This window comes from Sphaerodactylus townsendi, linkage group LG03 (genome assembly GCF_021028975.2).
Source record: "Sphaerodactylus townsendi isolate TG3544 linkage group LG03, MPM_Stown_v2.3, whole genome shotgun sequence".
Lineage (NCBI taxonomy): Eukaryota > Metazoa > Chordata > Lepidosauria > Squamata > Sphaerodactylidae > Sphaerodactylus > Sphaerodactylus townsendi.
In genome coordinates, this window is record NC_059427.1 from 2,967,105 (window position 1) to 2,986,679 (window position 19,575).

General features: G+C 49.9%; 4 protein-coding genes across 4 annotated transcripts in view; 2 read left to right on the plus strand and 2 right to left on the minus strand.

The window, feature by feature from the left end:
• LOC125428696 (zinc finger protein 684-like) overlaps positions 1–6,676 on the minus strand; it is a 98,742-nt gene extending 92,066 nt beyond the window's left edge. Inside the window, exons 1-2 of the mRNA XM_048489234.1 lie at positions 6,545–6,676; positions 3,466–3,648 (exon numbers count right to left, since the gene is read on the minus strand). The gene's annotated coding sequence lies outside the window, so the exon portion shown is untranslated. The remainder of the gene's footprint in view (positions 1–3,465; positions 3,649–6,544) is intronic.
• The window catches only part of TAP2 (transporter 2, ATP binding cassette subfamily B member), a 1,062,867-nt gene that overhangs the window by 696,509 nt on the left and 346,783 nt on the right, over positions 1–19,575 (plus strand). The gene's annotated exons all lie outside the window — the stretch shown is intronic.
• Positions 1–19,575, minus strand: part of LOC125428531 (zinc finger protein 708-like) — a 1,111,878-nt gene that overhangs the window by 527,779 nt on the left and 564,524 nt on the right. The window lies entirely within an intron of this gene.
• The window catches only part of LOC125428560 (zinc finger protein 420-like), a 469,229-nt gene that overhangs the window by 439,694 nt on the left and 9,960 nt on the right, over positions 1–19,575 (plus strand). The window contains exon 5 of the mRNA XM_048488868.1: positions 18,900–19,026. Coding sequence (XP_048344825.1) covers positions 18,900–19,026 — 127 coding nt within the window. The remainder of the gene's footprint in view (positions 1–18,899; positions 19,027–19,575) is intronic.

Here is a 19,575-nt window from a genome sequence, read left to right on the forward strand (position 1 = left end):
TTCTCCTCTGCCTGACTCAGGAGGAAACCTTCGGCCAGGGCCACCGCTTGGGAACTGGTCTCTGGCCCACATCCTCTGACCCAGCGCTGCATTTCTTGGGGCAGGACAGTCAGGAACTGTTCCAAGATCACCAGATCCAGGATCTGCTTCTTGGAGTACATCTCCGGCTTCAGCCAGCGGTTGCAAAGTCCATGGAGCTGGCTGCAAACCTCTCGCGGCCCATCATGGTAGCGGAACTGCCGGAAGCGTTGGCAAAGTACTTCTGAGTTCAGGGGCTCCTGATCCCAGACCTCTGGCACAGCTCTCTCCCAGAATGCAACAGCTTGGATGGTATGGGGGTCTTTCCTCACTCTCTTGCCAAGTCCAGGTCCTCTTAGGTCCTGCTCTTCCATCTTCTTCTTCTTCTTCTTCTTCTTCTAGGTCACCTGTTACTGGGGTATGAAGAGGCTTCTTTATCTAGGGTGGGATGGGGGGTAGAAGGCAGATATCAACATGTCAGAAGGAAAATAAAAGGGAATGGTGACACATGGTAGATAAGAACGAAAGTGTGGTTTGTAGTGCTTTACTGTAGTATGTACAAAACTTTGAAATGTGCCTGTTTGGTCTTTTGGGAAATTTTACTTTCTCTGGCTCTTAAAAGATGTTATTTCGTGTCAGGCTGTTTTAAGGGCTATTGATGGCTACTAAGTGGAGTTGCGCCAAGGGTTTGGTTTGTGCTTGGATCCAGGCACAAGGATTGCTGTGATGAACAGAAGCTGCGAGTGGGGAGGCAACAAACCCTACCAAATGCAGAAGATTGACAACTTCAGGTTGGGAAATTCCTGGAAATGAGGTGGGCGGAGCCTGTGGAGGGCAGGGCATAAAGGCACAGAGTCCACCTCCCAAAGGAGCCGTTTTCTGCATGTGGACTAGTCCGCTGTAATTCTAGGCTATTTCAATTAAATAGTATCCAGGCTCTACCTGGATACTGGCAACCCTGCATATGGAAGATGTTACATGAGGGGGAGCATCAGCCTAAACCTTTAATGGGTCCCAAACACAGGGCTCCTGTGACTGCGCCCTCACATTTCTCCCGGTTGTGTTGCTTGGGGGTCTGTAACTCTCTTGCCTGGCAAAAAGACACTGATCCTGTCACTCAAAGTCCAGTGCAGGAAGGACCATCTGGCCTTCTGTCATGGCTGCCCCCACTAAGGGAGCAGGGGCGAGATGGGCAGATTTGGCATGACCCTCACAGCGATGGATGCCCATGTGCCACTCGTCCCTCGTGGCTTTCTGTACATAGTGAGCAGCAGACTGATTACCAGGGGGTGTGGCTTCAAAAGCATGCTCCACCCCTTTCTGCCAGTCACAGGGCAGTCACCTCATATGATGATTGGTGGGCATTTGTGATGTTTCCGTGGCTACTGGTGGCAGTGCTAGACTGTCTGGACCAGTGGTTCTCAACCTGGGGGTCGAATGGTCCTTTCACAGGGGTCGCCTAAGACCATTGGAAAACGGTCTTTTTATATTTTATATATACCAATTTTATGGTTGGGGGTCACCACAACATGAGGAACTGTATTAAAGGGTTGCGGCATTAGGAAGGTTGAGAACCACTGGTCTGGACCTTGGCAACAGGTTTCTCAATTTTTCCTCTGCTGTGCTGGGCAGGTCTTGGACAGCAGATCACCTATTCAGCCCCACAAGCACTGAGGTTTTAGGGTGGGACTGTGGATGATTCCAATGTAGGAAGGGACTCCCAACCCCCATGCCCAATTTACTAATTTATCGATTGATTTCATTTCATTTTATTACATATGATACCCTGCCCGTTCATGAATAATACCACCTTGCAACTGGTTTACATCCCACAGAGCCCTGGTCTCAGGTAACAGAGAGTCCCACCACGGCTGAAAAGCCCTGGCTCTGGGTGAGGCTAATTGGATGTCTTTGGGGATGTGGACTTCCAGGAGGTTACTACCAGAAAACTGAGGAGTCCTCCGTGGGCAACATGAGGAGATGCAGTCACCAAGGTAGGAGGATCCCAGATCGCTCAAGGCCTTAAAGGCCAATGGTAACAGATTGACAATGATCCGGTACTCAACCAAAAACCAGTGCAGCTGGCGGAGCACAAGTATTCTGTGCTCTCTTACTAGTGCTGCATTATGGACCAGTTTTAGTCTCACGGACAGGCCAGCATAAAGCGAGGAACAGCAATCCAATCCAGAGCAATCTAATCAACCCCCCGAAGACCTGTTGTTTTGTGCAGAATTTAAATGACCAGCAATAGAACACCAAATTCATACATTTTACTTTTCTTGTGCTGGAAGACACTGACAATCACATCCCAGTCCCAGAAAGAAACCCTGAAACTCCACTTGGATGGTGGATCAAAGCTGATGTCTAATTGGGTTGTCACCCTCCAGGTGGGGCCTGAAATTCTCCCCAAATTACAACCAACCTCCAGCTGACAGAGATCACTTCTCCCTGGTGATACTGGAGGGTGGCTTTGACAGCACCACCCTCCATCCCAAAGCCAGCCTTTCTCAGAATCCACTCCCCAAATGTCCATTAATTTGCTCTCCGGGCATTTTCCCTTTTCAATCTCTGCCTCTCTAGAAAATCAGTGTTGTGTGGATCTCAAATCAAGGCTGATGGTGACTCCGAAGAGTTTTCAAGGCAAGAAGCGTTCAGAGGTGGTTTGCCATTGCCTGCCTCTGTGGGGGCTGAGAGAGTTCAGAGAGAACTGTGACTGGCCCAAGGTTATCAACCAAGATACATGTGGAGGAGTGGGGAATCAGACGTGGTTCTTCAGGTTAGAGTCCCCTGGTCTTAACGGCTGCATAACACTTGCTCCCTCAGTGATGCAGACAAATTTGAAAAATCTGGTAAATAAAACAAAACTGGTAAATAATATTAAAAAATAAGACTGAAGTCCAGAGTGGGCTTCAGTTTGCTATGCTCAGAGATACCCTAAGCGTTCAACAGGGCTACTGTGGAGTAACTTTACACATGGTTTGCACTTCTGAGATATCTCATGTGGTTCAGTCCCCTCAAAGAATGGCATAGTGGAGTAGAGAGCTGGAGAAGAAAATTAGGCAACTCAAAGCAGGTCCACCCAGAATTCTCCTATTCAATCGGGATTACACCTAGGAGTTTCACCATTGGACTGAAAATTTGTGTTCCTGTAAGATCTTCTCTGTTTCTTTACACAACAAGCCAGCAAGACCTTTCCAGGGAGGTGGGGGTGGTAACACCATATCCAATTCTCAAACTCTAAGGTCATCCCCTGACAAGTGTAATTTCTCTATAATTCAAAGAGGGTATCAAATAATATTTTTCATTAAAGAACTGAGGGAGTTTATGTCTTTCTGTGATCACACCTTGTGACATCTTGATAAAAAGAACAAGCAAAAATCTTTTTAAAAAGTAAGACATAGGATATGGGACAGAAATGAAGTATGCAAAGCAACAATTAAAAGGTACCTGTTTGGGCCTATTTTCTGACTTCTGTCCCTCCAGTCCAGTGAAAGTGAACAGACTTGCAGCTCTGGTCTGCCTTGGAGTGTCGTCTATTCTTTCTTTTCAGGAGTCCCTTGCTGCCCTTGAATGTGCAGTTTTCCAATCCTTCTGAGGTAAGCCAGCAGCAGCTTCAGATTTCCAGTTGTTCTAGGACATTCAGTCAACACTCACAACCACAATACAGACTAAGAGCCAATCGATAACATTAACACAATCATTCCTTCCAATAACCAGTGTAAGAGATCCCCATACTCACAATATTAATGAGTATTAAAGTGACATATTGAGGGCACAATTTTAACAGTTGCAACGAGGAGGAAAAATAGGAGGTGTCTCAGGAACCCAGGATGGCTATCTAAAGAACTTTCAACTGAGCTAAGATTTAAAAAGGACATGTACAAGAAATGGAAAAGGGGGTGGGGGATCACCAAAGAAAAAGTCAAACAAATAAGCAGAATGTGTAGGAAGAAAGTCAGAAAAGCGAAAGCTCACAATGAGCTGAGGCTTGCCAGAGTGGTTAAAAACAACAAAAAATTGCTTTTTTGGTTATGTCCGTAGCAAAACGACTTCCATGACAATTTCTCATACAGCTAACTCTGGAAATAGGCAGGAGGGGGGCTACCCGAAGGGGCAATATATAAAGATAGATACTCACTGCAAAAGCCGGGATGCCAACTCTGGCTATTTACAACTAAGGTACTGATACAATTCAATAAAACTCTAGAACCTTCCTTAAATCTCAATTATTGACTAAAATAACAGACACTTACACAAGTAAGCTAGTGAAATGTGGATTAGACAATGTTACTATTAGATGGATTTGTAATTGGTTGACTGACAGAACTCAAAGGGTGCTCATCAATGGCTCATCTTCATCCTGGAAAGAAGTGACTAGTGGGGTGCCACAGGGTTCTGTCCTGGGCCCAGTGCTATTCAATATTTTAATCAACGACTTGGATGATGGAATAGAAGGCATGCTAATCAAATTTGCAGATGACACCAAATTAGGAGGGGTAGCTAATACTCCAGAGGACAGAGTCAGAATTCAAAATGTAAGATACTACACTTAGGCAGAAAAAATGAAATGCACAGATATAGGATGGGTGACCCATGGCTTCACAACACTACATGTGAAAGGGATCTGGGAGTCTTAGTAGACCACAAACTGAACATGAGTCAGCAGTGTAATGTAGCGGCCAAGGAAGCTAATGCGATTCTGGGCTATATCAATAGGAGTATAGTGTCAAGATCGACAAGGTGGAACTGGTCCAGAGGAGGGCAACCAAAATGGTAAAAGGTCTGGAATCCATGCCCTGCAAGGAGAGACTTACGGAGCTGGGTATGTTTAGTTTGATGAAGAAAAGGTTAAGAGGTGACATGATAGTCATGTTTAGATATCTGAAGGGATGTCATGTTGGTGAGGGAGTAATCTTGTTTTCTGTTGTTCTAGAGACTAGGACTAGGAGTCATGGGTTCAAGGTGCAGGAAGAGATTCCACCTAAACATTAGGAAAAACTTCCTGACAGTAAGGGCTGTTCGACAGTGGAATGCACTTCCTCAGAGTGTGGTGGAGTCTCCTTCTTTGGAGGTTTTTAAAGGCAGGCTGGGTGCCCATCTGTCAAAGTGATTTGATTATGTGTTCCTGCATGCAGGGGTTGGACTCTTCCAACTTTATGATTCTATGAAATAAACAAATATAAATAAATATGTAAAAAGCTGGAGTCTTCCTGTGATAAGCATCCTCCAGCTTCAGGCTCTCCTATCACTCTGGAAAGATTGTGCCTGTTTTCCTTCTATGGAGTACCCCAACACTTTAGCTCTCCCCCCAGACTCAGGCTGACAGAAGGACAGTAAGGGTTCCTGCTCCCTTTACCACAAAGCATCCTTGCTGTGAGTGTTTGCGGAGGGGGTGGGAAGAGAACCTTTTAGGAGCAGATCCTAAAAAAATCCATCAGCAGAGCTGATCTGGAGATCAAAGGACAGACTCCTGAAAAGCTAATATCCTAGATTTGGGAGATGGGTAAGGATTGGGGATGCCCACAGACTCCATGCCCCCTCCTCCTTACCCCCTCCCCCTTATATAATGCTCCATGAATTTCCAGCTTCCATGGCTCTTGGAGGGTGAGAACCATACTCAGGTCCCCCAACTAGAATGCTTGGGGGGGGGGGATTTTAGTTCCCAAACTCTTCTTCGTACCTAGGAAGCCCACCCCCACCCCAATCCAGCAGCCTGTTTGGGACCCCAACAAAGAGGAATTGAACCAAAAGGATTATTAAAACATTCCACCTCAGTTGAAGTTGGGTGTAAAAGAGGACTGGGTAAACGTGGGATCTACATGAATCCTCTGCTTCATGTTGCCTGGATGGTGTACAAACATAATTGCAGAGCTTGGGTGTTTAATATTTTTGTGTTAGCTGTACTGTAAATTCACCATCAAATTGCAGGTCATGTTCACAGCCAAAAACTGCAATGCAAAAATCAGGCATCCACTGCTTTGTGGCATCACCACGATGCAAAAACAGAGCTCCAAATCATGGATGCTCATGGAACCTCTAGACTCAGCCCCTCATTTGCACAGGCCTTGAATGCCCCAGAGGACCGACAGGGGTTGGGGGTCCCCAGGCTCACTCCTCCCCCTCTGCTGGGGGGGGGGGCGCATAGGCTCCCTTTGCCCACCAGATGCCTGCAGCCAGCCCCTGGCCCTGAGAGCAGCCCTGGGGGGCCTGTCCCTCCCCCATCCAACCCCCTCCCCGCCAAGAGGACTCGCCCAGACGCTCCGCTGCTTCCTACCTCCCTCCCGCCCCCCCGCCCAATCTCAAGCACTCGCCAGGCCCCCGCAATGCAGGGAAGGGGCTGCATCCCCCGCCTCCCCGCCCCCCAACATATGCAGAGAGGAGGAAAAGAAGGGAGGCACTCCAGAGGGGCAGCAGACCCCCTCTCCCAGAGCCTCGCCAGTGGGGCAGCCTCTCCCTGGAAGCCCAGGCCTCTTGCCCTCCCCCCTCCCCCCCCCCCCACGTCGTCCCCAACTCCCCCTGGACTCACCGGGAGGAGGCTGGTGGTGGAGCGACACGAGCGGAAGCAACAAAGGCCGCCCCCGGAAGGAAGGAAGGAAGTGGCCTCCCGCCCCCTTCCTTGCTGGCCTCTCTAGGAGTTCGTGTTCGTGGTGCGGAGACAGCCAGCGGGGGGGGGGACGTCCTCCGAAGCCCCTCCCCTCCCTCTGCAAAAGGGGCTTTGGGAAGGGGGAGGGGCAGCTGAGAGGCGGGGGGGGGCGGCTGGAGGAGGCCAGGAGCGTTTTGGGAGGGAGGGAGGGAGGGGCAGATCAGTGCCCCCCCCCCCCGGCAGCCTCCTTTGAGTCACCTCTGGGGTTGGAGGTGTTGCCCCGCCCTCCTCTTCCCTGGAAACCCCTCCCCAAGCAGGAGAACAGACCCCCCCCCAGGCAGAAAAAGGGTCTCCATTGCCAGCCCCCTCCTCCTTGGGGGTGGGGAGTCCCCAGGGAGCCCCCTGGATCCGCCCCAGGGATGGGAGGGGGGCTGGATCCGGCTGTGGAAAGAGGCTGGAAAGGATGTAGGGGGCAGACAGGCACGGCATGGCTATGATAATAGGGGCATCTCCCCCTCCCCCAAAGGCCGGCTGGGGGTGCCCCCTCCCCTATTTCTTTTTGTCTTTGGACCTGGAGGGGAGGGGGGGCTTTTTCAGCGCTGTCTTATATGAGGTTGATCGGTTGGATTTTATATCAATTGTATTTTATCTGTGTCCTTAACTGCTCTGAGCCCGCTCTGGCAAGAAGGGCGGAATAGTAAACATAACAACAACAACAACAACCACAGCATTGGGGTGCTGCTGTGCAGTTTCCGGGCTGTGTGGCCGAGTTCAAGCAGCATTCACTCCTGACGTTTCGCCTGCATCTGTGGCTGAATGCATCTTCAGAGGAATGCAAAAACCACTGCATTGCTGATTTCCACCAGCCCGTCTCCCCCTCTTTCTCCTGGCTCCCCCCACTCTGCCCGGCCTGGGGGGGGAGGTGCTCTTTTTCCTTCCCAAAGGCCCCTTTGCATGGAGAAAGAGGGATAAAAGAGCAGGAGGGGGGTTGTTTTTCCTCCCCAACTCAGGGGCAATGGTCCCCCTCCCCATTGTCTCTTCCCCACAGAACCTGATGCCAGCCAGTTGTGCACCTGGGCCCCTCTCCCTCTAAAGCAGGCCTGCAAAGCTCAACAGCCCCGAAAACAAAAAGCACAAGAAGAAAAGCGGAGACATTTCAAGAATTGGTACAAAGAGACCAAACTTTGACTGGGGGGCGAGGGCTGCCCCACAGAAAAGGCTGTGGGGGGGCCTGCCCTTCCCCTTTCCCCTGAGAGGCAAGTGGTGTGGGGGGGGGGGCAAGGATTCAGGGACTTCCCTGCATTTCAAGGGACAGAGATTTGCAAGGTGGGTTGAAAAAAGGTCTGGATGGGCCCTAGGGGGCAGGGGACTTGTGGGTGAAGGAGAGGGAAAGAGGAAAGTGGCTGGAGGATGGGGAGTTTTTAGGGACAGATTTCCCCCCCCCACACACACACACACAGCAGGGTCTCTCAGGGACCAGTGGCTGGTTCTAGAGCAGATATAATACCCCTCTCTCAATACAGGGGGGCTAGGCCTGTGGAGACCCCCCCCCCACTCCTGCAATCTGCTCTGGGCCACCTGCAATTTCATTCCTTTAGAGATGATGTGCCAAGTCTAAAAATTATCAATTTGTTCAGTTCTAAGGGGTGAAAGGGAGATATTGGGGTATGGGTGGGGTTGCAGTGCAGACCCCAAAACGGGGGGGAATCCACCCTCACCTAATTCACTCCCCTCTCCCATGACCCACAGAAGACATGGCAAGAAGAAGAAGAGTTTGGATTTCTATCCCCCCTTTCTCTCCTGTAGGAGACTCAAAGGGGCTTCCAATCTCCTTGCCCTTCCCCCCTCACAACAAACACCCTGTCAGGTGGGTGGCTGAAAAGCTGTGACTAGCCCAAGGTCACCCAGCTGGCATGTGTTGGAGTGCACTGGCTAATCTGAATTCCCCAGATAAGCCTCCACAGCTCAGGGGGCAGAGCGGGGAATCAAACCCGGTTCCTCCAGATAAGAATGCAGCTGCTATAAACCACTACACCACTGCTGCTCCAGACTAGGAAAGGGCTTTCCTTTGGGGAGTGTGGTTCATTGGTCAGAGCAGTAGATGGGGCACATTTGGAAGTGCTTCTTGCCTCCCTTGTTTCAGAAAACCTTTCCTTCCACCTCAGGATCCCAAGCAATGCAGCCCCCTTCACCCCCTTCAGTCCATGTGTGTGGTGGGATGTGTCTCTCCAGGTGTTGGATAGAAGAAGAGACAAACCTCCAGTCCAGCACATTTTGTACCTGGTTTGTACAACCGGAAGCAATGGGCGGAAATGTTCATAGTGTTACCGCTGTTTGCCAGGTAACAATAAGTGATTTCAGCTCAGCAACTTAATAAGGCGCAGGAAGCTGATCTTCAAGCAAAAAGGATTTTATTGCAGATGATGGTCACAGCTCAGTCAGGAGAGAATCTGAAGAACCTAACTAAACTAACATCCTAAACTATAGGCACATCCTAAATTCAACTTAAAAGGGGCATTTATTACATCCTAAACAGGCACAGACAAGAGGAAAACAGGCACAAACATACATATGTGTTCTCTGTAAACCTTATGGAGGCTTCTAAACCACACAAGTCTCCGTGTCCGGGCATGGAGCCAGTGTAGCCAGGCAACCTGACTTCAGGAAAATATTTTGTTTATTTTCCTGGCGGTAACAACAGCTGTCAAGTTCAGGGCTGGCATCTCCTGCCTGCTGGTTTCAGCCAGCCAGCCAGCCTTCTTCCGCCTTCTCTGGGCCTTCCCTCATCTGGATCTCTCCTCAATGTTTGCAGCAGGATGGGGTGTCCTGACCTAACTCTGAAGTGGGGGGGGGGGAGTGTTGTGGCTCCCGGCAGAGTCAGGGACTCTGCACACAGGAATGAATTGGGCACGGTTAGGGGGAAACACAGCCATTAGGAGTGCGGGAATGAATGGAGAAACAAGGCAAGGCCTTCCCCTGTAAAGAGTGGCTAAGTGGAGGAGATCAATGTCTGACCAACGATTCCACAGCCTTCCTTAGAATCATAGAGTTGGAAGAGACCACAAGGGCCATCAAGTCCAGCCCCCTGCAATGCAGGAAGACATAACCAAAGCACCCACAACATATGTTCGTCCAGCCTCTATTTGAAAACCTCCAAAGGTGTAACAGACTGCCCTCTGTGATACACTTCTGAAGATGTCACCAAGATGGCATCCCTTCAAATATCTAAACATGGCCCAGTGCAGATCTTAGGAGTGTGTGTGTGTGTGGGGGGGGGGGGGTTCCCACTGGCTTATCCTCTGTGTATTGAGAGAGGGGTATTATATCTGCTCCCCATGTCTGCTCTCGAGGCCCCTAGCAGCCCTGCTGTGTGTGTGTGGGGGGGGATCTGTCCCTAAAACTCCCCCATCTTCCAGCCACCTTCCTCTTTCCCTCTCCTTGACCCAAAAGTCCCCTGCTCCCTGGAGCCCATCCAGACCTTCCTTCAACCCACCCTTGAAATCTCATTCCTTCGAAATGCAGGGAAGGGCCCCCACATGCCTCTCAGGGGAAAGCAGCCAGGACGGAAAGCCCCTCCCCCAGCTTTTTCTGTGGGGCAGCCTTCACTCCCTGTCCAAGTCAGGCCTCTTTGTGCCAATTCTTAACATGACTCCAGGACTGGAGATGGCACCTGTTCCCACCCCACTTTTCTTCTTGCTTTTTGCTTTTGGGGTTGTTGTGCTTTGCAAGCCTGCTTTAGAGGGCGGGGCCCCCAGGTGCACATCTGGCTGGCATCAGTTTATGTGGGGCAGAGATAATGTGGGGGAACATGGCCCTAGAATTGGGGGGGGGGGAAACAATCCCCCTCTCACTCTTTGCTCCTTGCCTCTCCATGCAATATGGCTTTTGGGGAGGGAAAAGGGCAGCGCCGGGCAGAGTGGGGGGAACCATGAGAAAGAGGGGAGGGACTTGCTGGTGCAGATCAACAATGTTGTTGTTATATTTACCCTCCTGCCCTTCCCGTCCCGGAGCGCCCTCCGAGCAGCTAATAGCAAAGGAGATAAGACAAAACTGATATAAAACCATAAAATCCATAAACCTCCTCATACCGGAGACAGGCATGAAACAGTTCACTTACACCTCCGAAAGGTTTTAAAAGATGAAAAGAGTGCCAGAAGGTGGGGGAGGAGCGGCTCCGTAGGAATGTCTTTGCTCAGGGGAGGGGGAGAGGCCCCCATCATCACAGCCGTGTCCTGCCTGCCTGGACCCCACCTCCTTGCCAGCCTCTCCCCGCAGCCGGATCCAGCCCCCCTAATCCCTGGGGCAGATCCAGGGGGCTTCCTGGGGACCCTGCCCCCTCCAAGGCTGGCAATGGAGACCCCCTTTCTGCCTCAGGGTGGGGGTCTGTTCTTCCTGCTTGGGGAGGGGCGACACCTCCAATCGCCAGAGGTGACTCAAGGCTGATCTGCCTTGAGCAGCAGTGGCGTAGGAGGTTAAGAGCTCGTGTATCTAATCTGGAGGAACCGGGTTTGATTCCCCGCTCTGCCGCCTGAGCTGTGGAGGCTTATCTGGGGAATTCAGATTAGCCTGTGCGCTCCCACACACGCCAGCTGGGTGACCTTGGGCTAGTCACAGCTTCTCGGAGCTCTCTCAGCCCCACCCACCTCACAGGGTGTTTGTTGTGAGGGGGGAAGGGCAAGGAGATTGTCTCCTGCAGGAGAGAAAGGGGGGATATAAATCCAAACTCCTCCTCCTCCTCCTCTTCCCCCCCCCGCCCCCTCCCTCCCTGCCTCCCTCTGGGCTGCTCCTCCCCCTCCCCAAAGCCCCCTCCACGAAGGGAGAGGAGGAGGCGGGAGGGCTTTGGAGGACTTGTTCCTCCCCACGGGCTGTCTCCGCACCAAGGAAATGAACTCCTAGAGCGGCCTCCAAGGAACGGGGCGGGGAGGCCACTTCCTTCCTTCCACTCCTGCAGCTCCATCAGCAGCCCCTTGTCCGTGTGAGTCAAGAGGGCTAGTGGGGGGGGATGTGGGGTGCATGGAAGGGGGGGGGGTCAGAGGCCCCAATGCATAGCCTGGGCGGGGGGGCCCTCTTTCCCCCTCCTCTCTGCACCAGGCTTCGTGTGTGTCGCGTGTGTGTGTGTTTGTGTGTGCGTGTGTGCGTGCGTGCGAGATGCAGTCCTTCTTTGCATTGCGGAGGCCTGGCGAATGATTGGCATTTTACCAAGGGGAGCAGCTTGGAGGGCCCAGAGGGAGTGTCCTTTTGGTTACAGGAGGGTTGGAAGGAGTGTGTGTGTGGGGGGGGGAGGGACCTGGATTGGGGAGGGGGGTTGCTTAGGGGCAGACCCCACCCCCGGCTGCTGCTCTTAGGGCCGAGGCTGCAGAGGAGGAATGGGTGTGTGTGTGTGTGTGTGTGTGTGCCTCCCCCGCATAGGGCAGGGAGTGAGCAGGGGGACTCCCCAATGCCTTGTTTTTCTTTGGGGCATTCGGGGTTTTCTTTTAGGCAAACAAGGCACATTCGGGAGGGCAAAGCCCCGAGGAGAGAAGAAGAGGAAGAAGAAGAAGAGTTTGGATTTCTATCCCCCCTTTCTCTCCTGCAGGAGACTCAAAGGGGCTGACAATCTCCTTGCCCTTCCCCCCTCACAACAAACACCCTGTGAGGTAGGTGGGAGACTGAGAGGCTCCGAGAAGCTGTGACTGGCCCAAAGGTCACCCAGCTAGGCGTGTGTGGGGAGTACACAGGCTAGCCACAGACTCCCCAGATAAGAAAGCCTCCCACAGCTCAAGAGGCAGCTTGAGGCTGAGGGAATCCAAACTGAGGAAAGTTTCCTCAGATTAGATGCACAGGCTCTGTAACCTCCCTCATACACTGCTGCTCCCTGCAGAGAGCTCCGAGGGGACAAGACGAGGGGGAGAGAAAGGATGACTCTGGGCCCCAAATCCTCACACTGAGGGCCAGAGGAGGGGATTGAAATGTCGGGGGCAGGATTTGCTAGGCAGGCCCCAAAGGAAAGGGGGAGCAGTCAGTGAATGGGGGGGAGAAGAGCTTCCTGACCCCCCCTCCCTTATTCACACGCACCCCGTTCCCGGGGCCAGAAGGAGCTAGGATCCACTTGGTGCAAAACAGGGAAGCCCCTAAAAAAAGGAAGAGCCAAGGATTAAGACCCACAAGAAATGGGTTTTCTAGCTTCTTGAGGCTGGGGAGGGGGCTGATGGATGAAGGCTGAGGAAGGGGTTTGTGGGGAGCCCCCCCTTCTACCTCCTCTGCTTCTCGGCAGCCGGGGTCCAGCTGGCCTTTCCTTGCATCCACATCAGAATACAAAAATGCAGCCGTCTCCTTTGATTTGATTTGATTTATTAGGTTTATAGACCGCCCTCCCCCGAAGGGCTCAGGGCGGTGAACACATATAGATAGAGCACAATAACAATTTAAAGCCACAGTTTCAATAAATACAGGCTCTAATGATTAAAAATAAACCCTATCTCATCTTAATAGCAGCATTAGATTAGCATTAAAACAAGAATGGCGTCTGCTATCAGTTCTCCCTAACCCCCAAGGGGGGAGGAACGGTAGGAACCACTTGGTGTTGTATAGGGAGGGGGCCCCCATCAACGGCTAGCTTCCCCAAAGGCCCGGCGGAGAACCACCACCCCCATCCAGTCCCCCTGCTACACTGCATGGGTGCATAGTGGGGAGTCACCCCAGGTTCCTGGAGAAGATGCAGCAGAGTTCCAGGATCTCTTCAGGGTCAGCTGGGCTGGGTGATGAATGGAAGAACAGAGTGAAGCCCCCCATCAAGCACAGTCTTTTCCCTCGCAGTACTAGCATTCTGCGGCCGGGGAGTTTTCCAGGATGGAGAGAAACATTTATAGTTGTCACATTCTGGGCTGCAATCTCCCCTCGTCACCATGGCTCAGATAGTCCAGTTTTAGCCCTTAATCTGTATTTGTGGACATGATACGTAATTTGATAGTAAATCTGGAATGAGTCACTGAAAAAAGAGTGACGATGCATTATTTGGACCTGTGTTGTTGCATTGTGGGGGTGCCACCAAGCAGCAGAGTCACGATTTTTGCTGGGTTCTGTCTGTGGGTATGGACATAAAATTTGGTTTCATGGCAATTTTAGGGTATTCCAGTGCAAAACCCACAAGGATCCATGCTGTGCCACGTGCCACAAAGGGATTGAGGGCTGATTTTTGCAGGGCACCCTTTGACTGTGAACGTGACCTGTGATTTGATGGTGAATTCACGGTGCCCTAACACAGAAATCATAAGGATCTGTGCTTGAAATTATGTTTCTGCACGATTGCGGCATCTTGAGGTAGTGGATTCAGGATTTTTGGGTGCTGCCTGTGGACTAAGATGCAATCTACTGTAAGACTGTGGGTTGTTTGTATGTGTGGTTTCCTTTTCTAAAAATCCTATGATTTCATGAGGAGCTCTCTAAATTCATTTGGATCCCACTTTTACCCAGTCCTCTTTTGCACCCTCCTTCAACTGAGTTTCAGCATTTTAATAATTTTTGGGATCTAATTCCTCTCTGTAGGTGTCCCAAACAGGGTGTGGGTTGGGGGAGGGCTGGAAGTCGGAAGTGGAACCCTCAGTTTTTTGTTGGTAATCAAATCCGAAAAGAATCGATGAAAGCGAAACTATTGCAGTAGAAACACGAGACAAGAGCTTTTTCCATAGGAATCAAATGTAAATCCAATTAATCCGTTCACAGGCACTCCAAAAAACATACTTGAAACACACATTTTTTTTTGGGTGAGATAAACATAGTATTTAATGCTGAAAACAGTACCAAACAATAACACTAGGACCAGCTTCAGAGCCAGTGGACCAATGTCGCACCAGAAGGCTGTCCAAAGAGGTCTTTCTGACGCCTCTTTAAGATTTGTCTGAAATGGGAGACGAAGACATTGTCATTAAAACCAAGTTGCAGACATGGCCTGCAACAGCTTTGTCTGGGTGATTTTTCACCACAAAACCCCTGCACCTTCCATACTGCCAAATCAATGAAGTCGAGAGGCAAATTATTTTGATGAAAACGGGGTGGAAATGGGTAGAAAACCCTTGAAGCCGATGAAAACCAAAGGCAATGAAAACCGAGGTGCCACTGTATATTTAAAAGTTTAGGGATAGAAAGAAAAGGATTTCTACCCACCCCAAACCATTCCAGCTGTGGGGCCTGACCAAACTTTTAAACCTCCAGGAGCCATGGTATGTGGAAACCCCCGGAACATGATTTAAGGCAGTGGTTCTCAACTTTCCTAATGCCGTGACCCTTTAATACAGTTCCTCATGTTGTGGTGACCCCCAACCCTAACATTCATCTGTTTTGCAGATGGAGAACACTGATGCAGAGAGTCTTAGGCGACCCCTGTGAAAGGGTCGTTCGACCCCCAAAGGGGTCCTGACCCCCAGGTTGAGAACCCCTGATTTAAGGTTTAATGCGGGAGGGGACAGGGAGACAATAGGCACCCCCTGACCCTAACTGCTCCCCCAATCAGGACATTATGAGATTTTGAGGGCTCTTCCCCTTGGTCTCCAAGTTAGCTCTGCAGATGAGTTTTTAAGGATCTTTTTGTAAAGACTGCCCCCTCCCCCAAACACACAACGAGGATGCTTGGCAGCAGAGACCCTTACTGCCCTTGTGTCACCCTGAGTCCATGGGGGGGGGGACTTATAGTGTTGGGGTACTCCACAGAAGGGAAAAAGGTCTTCCCAGTCTTCCCAGAATGCCTAGAGAGCTTGAACTGCTTGTCGCTTCCCTCGGAAGGCCTCTGGCCTTTTTATAAAGTTGCACGTTCAAGGAAACACCTGAAAAGATAGAACACACCAAGGCAGATCCCTCATCCCAGTGTTACATCTGAATAATTAACTATTGGAATGGAGATGGAGGGACTAAAACATATTTCCTGTGTCTTATTTTTTAAAAAAAGAATAAATTCGAACTTTGTTTACAAAACAGGTGATACATCAAGGTGAAGAAGAGCTGCAAATCTAATCATCATAAAACTGGGTAGACAGAATTCAGAAACCTGGCGGAACTGGTAGATATGCATCACTGTTTCATATACTTCATTGCTTTTCTATATATTGTATTTGATAAAAAAGAACAAATACGTTTGAAGTTTGTTCATTTTTATTTTCATAAATGTCAGTGTCAAAAGGTGGAATCACACAGTGAAAGACACGAAGCCCCTCAGTTCTTTCATTAGAAAAAATATTTATTTGATATCCCTCTTTGAATTAAATTGAGTTACACTTGGCTGGGGTGGCGCTTAGAGTTTGAGGGCTGGGAATGGGGAGACATTATTCCTTGGGACCCCCCCCCCCCCAAGTACTGCACGCACACACTTAGTGGCTGCTATAATCAGTGGTGTAAAAGGTGCCCTTGCTTAGCATGCCCCTCCCCCAACCTGAAAAACCGTGTTTAAATGTCAGAAATGCCTCTGTGAAACCCTGAGTAGAGGCAGCTAAAATTTAAATGCTGGAGCAGAGCCCGAAATAAAAGGAGACGAGGGAGTGCGCTGCACACTGGACGCACGCCTAGAGCTCAGAAAATAGCCCCCAACCCCCCCTTTCCCTCCACACGTCGCTACCACCCCCGCGTCCCCCACCCCACTTACCTTAGTAAGTGAACTTTTTCAGGCTGAAAAGACACCTTGGTGGGAACTACACTACCCATGAGACCTTGCAAGCCCCAAGGTGCCCTGGGAAGTGTAGTTCCCACGGGGTGATTTTTCAGCCTGAGGGGAATTGGCCGGTTTTCAGCCTGAAGTTTTCCAGCCTAAACTAAGGGGGGGGAGTGCGTGCGGGGGTGGCACGGAGGGGGCAGGGCCCGAAAACACAGAGTCCGCCCCGGGCGCAGTTTGGATGAGCTACGCCTCTGATGCTGAGCCTGCCACTGGGGGAAAAAAGTTACCCCAAGAAAGTCTACTAAGAGGGTTGTTTTCCAGGTGTTACTTGGAGTTCTCCTGGAATTACAGCTGATTTCCAGACTCCATAAATCACCATAAGTCACCATAAATTCACCACTGTAGCTTCAGAAGTGGGACATTATGTTATGTACCACAGAGTCTAGGAAAAACAGGAGTCCCCTCAGGGCTCTGTCCCAAAAACACTCAGAGGATGCCTGTATTCAGGTCCCACTAATGAAGGGAAGGTGTTTGTAAGCCACTCTGACACTCTTTATGGTCGAGAAAAGCAGGGTATAAATTAAAACGCTTCTCTTCTACTCCTCCTCCTACTTGTTGTCGTTGCTGTTGTTTCAGAGGTTGGGTCTATCCATGGAGATGGAAGCTATGTTGGAAAAAGGTGTGCTGGAAGAAGGGCGGCTGGACCAGGCCCAGGAATGTCCCCAAGATGCCCTCTCACATGGTAAGGACTCCTTCTGACTGTCTGGGATTGGGGCACCCAGTTAATTCAATGTGTAGAGAATTCTGGTCAGGAAAAAAATGAAATGCTTCTTCATCCAAATTATGGTGCTCTGTGTTCAATAGTTGGGATGCCTGTAAAAGGGGATTCAAGAATTCATGGAGGCAGTTCTTCACATTGATTCCAATATTCATATCTCTCCTTTCTCCGTTAGAGGGACTCAAGGTGGCTCCAAAGAAAAGGCAGACAAATCTCGTCTGAATTCTTCAGTCTTGTGAATAAACAAAGTCTGCATGTTCTGGTCAGCACAGCTCCAGGAACACTGGCCAAATGTGTTTTGTACTCGTGCTTACTGGGGCATCTGACGAGCCACTGTAGGAAAGAGAGCCCTGGATGAGGGATGCTAGGCTGTGCCGAAGGGCTTGGAGTACTGTGATCCCTGTGACATTAATGGTTCAGCAGATGCTATAGACCAGTGGTTCTCAACCTTCCTAATGCCGCGACCCTTTAATACAGTTCCTCATGTTGTGGTGACCCCCAACCCTAACATTTATCCATTTTACAGATGGAGAACACTGATGCAGAGTCTTAGACGACCCCTGTGAAAGGGTTGTTCGACCCCCAAAGGGGTCCCGACCCCCAGGTTGAGAACCACTGCTATAGACGCTCATTCAGGTAGTTCCCACCAGGGTGCTTTTTCAGCAAAACCTAAGTTTTGTCATGTGCTTGTTTAAAGTCTGGGTTTTTTGACCTGAAGTGATAGTGAGTTGGCAGGCAGTATCATTTTTGCCTTGGTATTTTACTTCCACTAGCCTGTCTGGGTCTTTGGCCTGACGTAGTAGAGGTGGTATCACATTTTTTAGCTCCAGTATTCAGAGGACAAGTTTCTGAATTATCCCAGAAGTCTGCAACGTCTCGGTGTCATTCACAGCCCCTGAGGCTCATGGGTACCTTGTGGTATTCTTTTGCCTCTTCCACTGTTTTCTAGAAAGGCTGTGTAGAGCAAGAGGAACTCCCTGCCACTGTGTGGATTCTAATTTGGTTGACACAGAGCGCTCAGAGCCAATATTTTTTTTAAAAAATCTTTCATTTATTGAAAGGTAAATATTCCTCAACGATTAAAAACGGCATTTGTAAATAGAACATATAGCCAGCTGATTAAAAAAATCAATGCTATCTAAAGACACGGCTGACTGTAAATTAATAGCCTAAAATAGTTAGCTATGGTAGCGTTGGCTTTATTCCTTAAGCAAACTAATGTAACTGAAGCTTGAGTTTGTTACCTTACACACTAAGCTGAGTAACTCTTTCAGTTTGTAGTTACAGTTCATTTATCTCACATTTCAAGTTCAAGATGAACAATAAACAATCTGTTCTGACCTAACTCTCCCTATGTGGAGAGAGCTTCTTTCGACCCTGTCAGTGTGAGGGCTTAGCTTAACGGTCTAACTGCCGCAGGTTCAGCAGATGTTCACTCCTGAAAATTTCTCCCAGCATGCAATCTCTGCACAGGCTGAGTCTTCTTCCTGAGTATTCATAGGGCAAAACTCCACAGCCCTGGGAATTGAGGTGCAGGAAGCATGAGTCATACAAGCAAATACAATAGGAATAGAGGCTAATACTCTTTCTCCCTTTTCCTTCCCACACAGGCAGTGAAGAGGCAGGGTTGATCTGTTCTGTTTCTAGAGGGGTGGAAGCAGCTGCTTCACCTCCTGTCCAGGTAGGGAAGATGACCAATGGAATGCCTGGGTGCCCCCCCCCCTTTCTCAGGAGGGCTTTTCTCCTGCAATTGGTGCCGAGGGGCCCAGGTAAGCAGCCCAGAACACCACTTTTTGCCCACAAGCCACGTTCTCCATCCTGCCCCATCCCAGAACGCCCCTCCCTGAGTGCCATCTCTGCCCGGCATGACCTCTCATGCAGGAATCTGCTTTTTCCTTCAGTCTTTGATTTCCTTTGAGGAGGTGGCCGTGTATTTCACTGAGGCAGAATGGGCATTGCTGGATCCAGTCCAAAGAGCTCTCTATGAGGACGTCATGCTGGAGAACTACGAGACCGTGGCGTGTCTGGGTAAGGAACTCTCATAGGTTCCAGAGGTGCACACTTCTGCTTTTGTGATGAGGCATGAGTCAAAATCTTCAACACTAGATTCAGCTTCTGAAACCTTTATTAGGCATCAAAAAAGAAAATCAACAAGACAGAGACAAAAAAGGGTAATATAAACAGAATAAAGAACGCAAAGGATTAATTCCAAGTATTAAACAGAAAATTGGCCACCATTTCCAATTGGCCACCATTTCCTGGTTGTTCAAAAGATAGTTCAGTTAGAATTAAGAGAGGAAGGGCCTGCCAAGGGGCCAGAAGAGAAAAGTTGGGTCTGAATCCCAAACATTTCGGGCAAACAAACAGGGTGTGCTCAAGTGATTCTTTGGGAGTTTGGCAGTAAGTGCAAGCACATTTCTGATGTGAAAATTTCAGAAACCTCCCCAGAGGTAATGTGAGAGGGAACGTGTTCATTCTAGCTATGGTGACCACCCATCTCAGCTTGGGGTCAGAAAGAATATTTAAACAATCGGCTATTCAACATTTCCCGGGTATCAAAATGGAGAGGGGAACACA